General features: G+C 42.1%; 1 protein-coding gene across 1 annotated transcript in view; it reads left to right on the top strand.

Moving 5' to 3' along the window:
* The window catches only part of cadm4 (cell adhesion molecule 4), a 41,798-nt gene that overhangs the window by 17,441 nt on the left and 19,493 nt on the right, over positions 1-4,864 (top strand). The window contains 4 exon segments of the mRNA XM_032519503.1: positions 42-329; positions 2,931-3,092; positions 4,834-4,859; positions 4,861-4,864. The exon segment at positions 4,861-4,864 is cut by the window's right edge and continues 67 nt beyond it. Of these exon segments, the coding sequence (XP_032375394.1) occupies positions 42-329; positions 2,931-3,092; positions 4,834-4,859; positions 4,861-4,864 (480 nt within the window).

Below are 4,864 nucleotides of genomic sequence, written 5' to 3'. Positions count from 1 at the left end.
ATGCCACTTATACCCCTGCCGTTATCTTTGTCCACCTCCAGCTCTGAAGGATGACCGTTTCCAGATGGTGCTCTTCACGCCGCGGCTGGTGCGCATCACGTTGACCAATGTCAGCGTGACGGATGAGGGCGGCTACTTCTGCCAGCTCTACACGGATGACACGCACCACCAGGTGGCGACGCTCTCAGTTTCTGTCCCCCCGGAGACGCCTACGGTGGAGGTGAAGCAGGAGGCCATGGAGGGCGGCGAGGTGGAGCTCACCTGTTTGTCGTCACGCAGCAAGCCGGCTGCCACCCTGCGCTGGATTCGTAACGGCCGTGAGATACCAGGTACCTGGCTGACAATGGACGAATGGATGGTTTGATAAATATGAGAGATGAATGAGGAAACTAATGGGGGGGATATAGGACAGGTGAAGTAAAATGGGTGGATAATATCACAAAATAAGTGCCGGATAAAAGAAGGATTAATGGATGGGTGATTGATGGATTGACAGTGGAACTGGCAGATGGATCAGTTGATGAGAGCAGGTTAAGATGAATGGATGAAGAAAATTACGGTTTCTGGCTGTGGGGCTGCTAAAGTCTTTATTCTCCTCCTGTTTCCATGATTTAGATCAAGTGTCCTTTGCAATATTTATAGGCGACAATCTAGTTTCAAATGATCAAACATACTTTGTGAGATGTGAACTGAGTTCACTTTACTGTCTCCATTCCTTCGAGGAAGAGTCATAAGTTCATAAAAGTAAATATCTACATGTGTTGATCCGTTTGTTGAGAAGGCAGACATCAGCTGCAAGTATAAGATAGATTCCAATGCTGTTTTTTAGTGTGTCCACTAGTCAAATTCTCTTTCTGTCAAAACAGATGCACATCTCCCCCACCTGTCTAAATGCTCTCCCATTTAAACTTCTATTTCAAATGGGTTTTATTGGGACATAATCTGACAAGTACACCATCACAAGAAAGCACAGATGCTACAAACATTTTCTCACTCTACCTCTCTTTCACACATTCACAAAGAGACACTTTTTAATTCACCATCATCTAACTCCATCTATCTCCCAGTTAAAGGGGCCCTTCACTCAATAATACAGTTGAGACTGAGCCTTTCCCTGTTTTCAGTCTATTTAACCCCTGAGAAATCACATTTTTGCACTTCACCGTTAAATCAGACTGTGTGTAATTGTATAATGCTTTGTTTTGATTTGAATTACTTGAAAAACTTGTTTAATTGACTAAGCACAAACAACATATTTGGAGACTCATTTATGCAAAGCATCTCTAGTTCAGGCCTATTGCTATTGTTTTTTATTCAATTTATCTCAGACTTTTAAACAATGCAGACAGCGTTGTTTAAAAGTACAAATCACAGTCAAATGGTTTGCATTATTCATTATTTCATACTCACCGCCCTCAAATAACTTACACGGATCAGAAGAAATAGTGTGCGATAATCTGGTGTCAACCGTTTTTGGGACATGCAGTAAGCAATGTTTTGCGCTTTCAAACTTCATGTCAGCCATCGTCTCTTTTACTTGCTATTTTTGTCTGACACTCAACGTCTCTTTCATGCAGTCTCTTCCCTTTTTTCTCTCTGTCGTAACAGGCCTGTCACCATCATTCTGTCTCTCCCCTGTCTGTCCTTCCACTTTGCTCCCTTCCCTTTCTTTTTATCTAATTTTTCTTTCTTTTTCCCCTTTAAATTTCACTGGTGACAAAGACGTGACACTCTTCATCTTGCGAAGGGCTTTAAGAATCAAGGAGACAGAGAGGGGCCGCACTTTTGTCTCTCTCTTCTCATTTTCTTTTACTGATGCTCCTCCCCTCTCCTCCTGTTTCCTCTCTTCTTCTTCTTCCCTCGTGTTTCATCTCATTTCATCCTATTTCCACGCCTCTTTTCTCCCATCCCTCCCCAACCCTCCCCTCTCTTTTGGCCCTGAGATAAATGAACTGTGACACTAAAGGTTGGAGGCAGATCCCAACAGATATGGGAAAGCACTCTCTAATTAAGACACTATCGCTGCCTTATTCCTCCAAATCTGCACCCACCGCCGTCCTCTCTCACGCTTCATTTGGGCCTGCTCTCATTTGCTCGCCGGCAATAATTGAAAACTCAGCGCGATATAAGTAATATTGTTGTATTCTGCCTCAACAAGCACAAAGTCCCAATACGTGACCGTATCACTCCACTGTTCCTCCCTCCGTCTGTCTCTCCTCATCCTCTCTTCTTGCATCTGTCTTCCACTCGGCATCTGGCCTGGCTCTCTTATCATCCTCTTTCATGCCTGGACTTGTCTCGCCGCAGCCCCCCTCCCCACCCTACCCCATCAGTCATGCCCGTTTTGCTGCCCTCTCTGTCTCTCATCTATGAGTCCCTCTCTCCTTTGCCTTTCTTCTCTCGCCCAGCTCCTTTGACGCCCCTCTCTCTCCGTTTCTGGCTCAGTTAAAATCTCAATTCAGTTATGCATATTCACTCTTTTATCCCTCTCTCTCCCTCATCTCTGTCTCACATTATCACGCACACACAATATTCAGTTGATTTGCCATCTGCAAACAAACAGTTCTGCTGCTCATAATTGCCATGAAATAAAGATGCAAATTGCTTTCTCTTTTCTCTCTTATTATATTCCCACCACCCATCCTCCCCTCTACCTGTACTTGGTCCAGCTGTAAAAAGCTCATTCATCAGTCACCAACTTCCAACTTTTTCAGTCAGCTTACTTCTTTGATCCACCTCTGTGCTCTCCTCTAAAAGTCTCCTCTTTCTACTCCCTCCGTCCTCCCCTTCTCTCTCCCTCTCCCACCATAGGTGTGATGTTTCAGCAGGGAAAGAGGGAAAACAGGAATGTTTTGGCTGCTAGCTTTTTTTTTGGCCACCCCACCTGTTTTCTTTCTTTTCATCATCTCATCGCGTCTTTCTCTCTCCAGGTGTGGTATCCCAGCAGGACAACGCAAAGACGTTCAGCGTGTCCAGCACCATCCGGATCCCGGTAGAAAGGAAAGACAACGGGGCGGCGCTGAGCTGCGAGGCGTTCCACCCAGCACTTGGCGGGCAGAAGAGGATTCGACACTATCGCCTGGATGTGTACTGTAAGTCTCTCCTTCAGTCAAAGTGTGTTTATGTGTGTGCACTTAATATCAAAGCGCTTTCAATCCATCTTGGCAACAAATGAAGTAACATAACGTTCATTGCCAAATATTAAAAAAATAAATAAAAAAACATTGATTATTCCATCTGTATAGCTGTCACTTAAGTTCCTACTTCAGTACTATTTATTAAAGTGATTTACTTTAATGCCAGCAATACCTTTGTCAGGGTAGCAGCCTCATTTTTTTAAATGGCGGATATCTCAATTTAGACTGAAGTCCAGTATTTTAATAGTGATATTCCAATCTGCCCTGTATGAGACCTGTTCTCGTTAAAGCCTAATAAATACAAATTGCGAGAGCTGGCAGTAACAGTCCTGTGGCCAGGTTAGGGTCCTGGCCTGCAGTTTAGGGAGCTAACCAACATCAGCTGAGAAAACCTGGGTCACATTAGTATGTGCAATGACCCCTTTACTGTTCTGGGATTGATTGATTTTGCTGGCTTGTCTGCACAATTTGGTATGCTGTGAAATCCCTTTACACACGTCCATTTGAGGCAGGCGAAAGCAAACAGTGACTACTGAGAGATTTAAATTTATAATTGGCTTAAGTCTAATATTCACTCAGGGCAAAAGGTTCAGATAGACCCATGTTTTTAATTTAAGATGAATTCTCAATATTTTTACAGTAGGATTAATCTGGAAAATGTCAGACAGCTATATAATCTAGGCTATATGCTTAGAAAAATCTGAGATGCATCATTTAATGAATTTAAAATGCAAATCCATTTCTTTGCTTCTAATCCCATCAAACATGTTCAGTTTGCTTCTATTACTTTACTTTTGGCTTTTCTGTCTTTTGTTTTTTGATATGAGGACAAACAAAACATTCCTTTTTTTTTACAATGCAAGAAGGATTGGTCTTTGATAATATTTATTTGTCTTATTTTGTCTGCAAATCCCTTTTTTAAATTCAGAAAACAAAGTAAAATCCCTTGAAAGGCACCAGATTGAGATTTTCAGTCATTAGTTGATACATCAATACAACGATGAAGTTAATTTTCTTCTCTAATGTCACTGTGATGCTATTCAACAAGGCAATACATACTCAATTATTGAATTTTTTCTCTTCTCATATTAGTATTACTGACAGTTCAATATGATTCTCATCCCACAATATGCCAAATAATCTTGGATAGTCAAAGATTCCACAGGCATATATAAATATTTACCATGGGTGATATTCATATTTTTCAAGTTTTTCTACATCAGTCCTTGGGTACAATTGATTTGCCACATGTACACTAATGTTGGTTGATAGATCACAATGATTAATATTCAACAGTGTTGTCAATCTGCGAGCTGGTGGTTCCTCCAGCCAGACAACTCGTAATAATGACCAACTGTCAACGTGGATTTGGCTTCCCATCGCTCTGTTACTGAAGCAAGTGCAGTACAGCAGCTGCTGGAGCGGTGGGCTGCTTATGATAACAGGTGTCTCAACCGTAGGATTGTTGGCTGGTTGCCTTGGAAACAGATGTTAAAGACCCTTCTTCCTGCCACTTTCCCCTTGTACCTCCTTTTTGTTCCCTCGCTCCCTGTTTGTCTCTCATTTCTAAATCTTCTTTTCTGTCCTCTCTGATTGCCGCTTCTTTTTCATCCCTTCATTTCATTTTCTATGGTGTCCCTGTTTTTTTCTCTCATATGTATACTCACAAACTTTAATTATTTATTTCTACCCACAGTTGCACCAACAGTGAGAATTGTTCCTCCCTC

Source organism: Etheostoma spectabile, chromosome 6, assembly GCF_008692095.1.
Source record: "Etheostoma spectabile isolate EspeVRDwgs_2016 chromosome 6, UIUC_Espe_1.0, whole genome shotgun sequence".
Classification (NCBI taxonomy): domain Eukaryota; kingdom Metazoa; phylum Chordata; class Actinopteri; order Perciformes; family Percidae; genus Etheostoma; species Etheostoma spectabile.
Note: the sequence above shows the minus strand (reverse complement) of the source record. Positions and strands in the feature narration are given on the sequence as shown.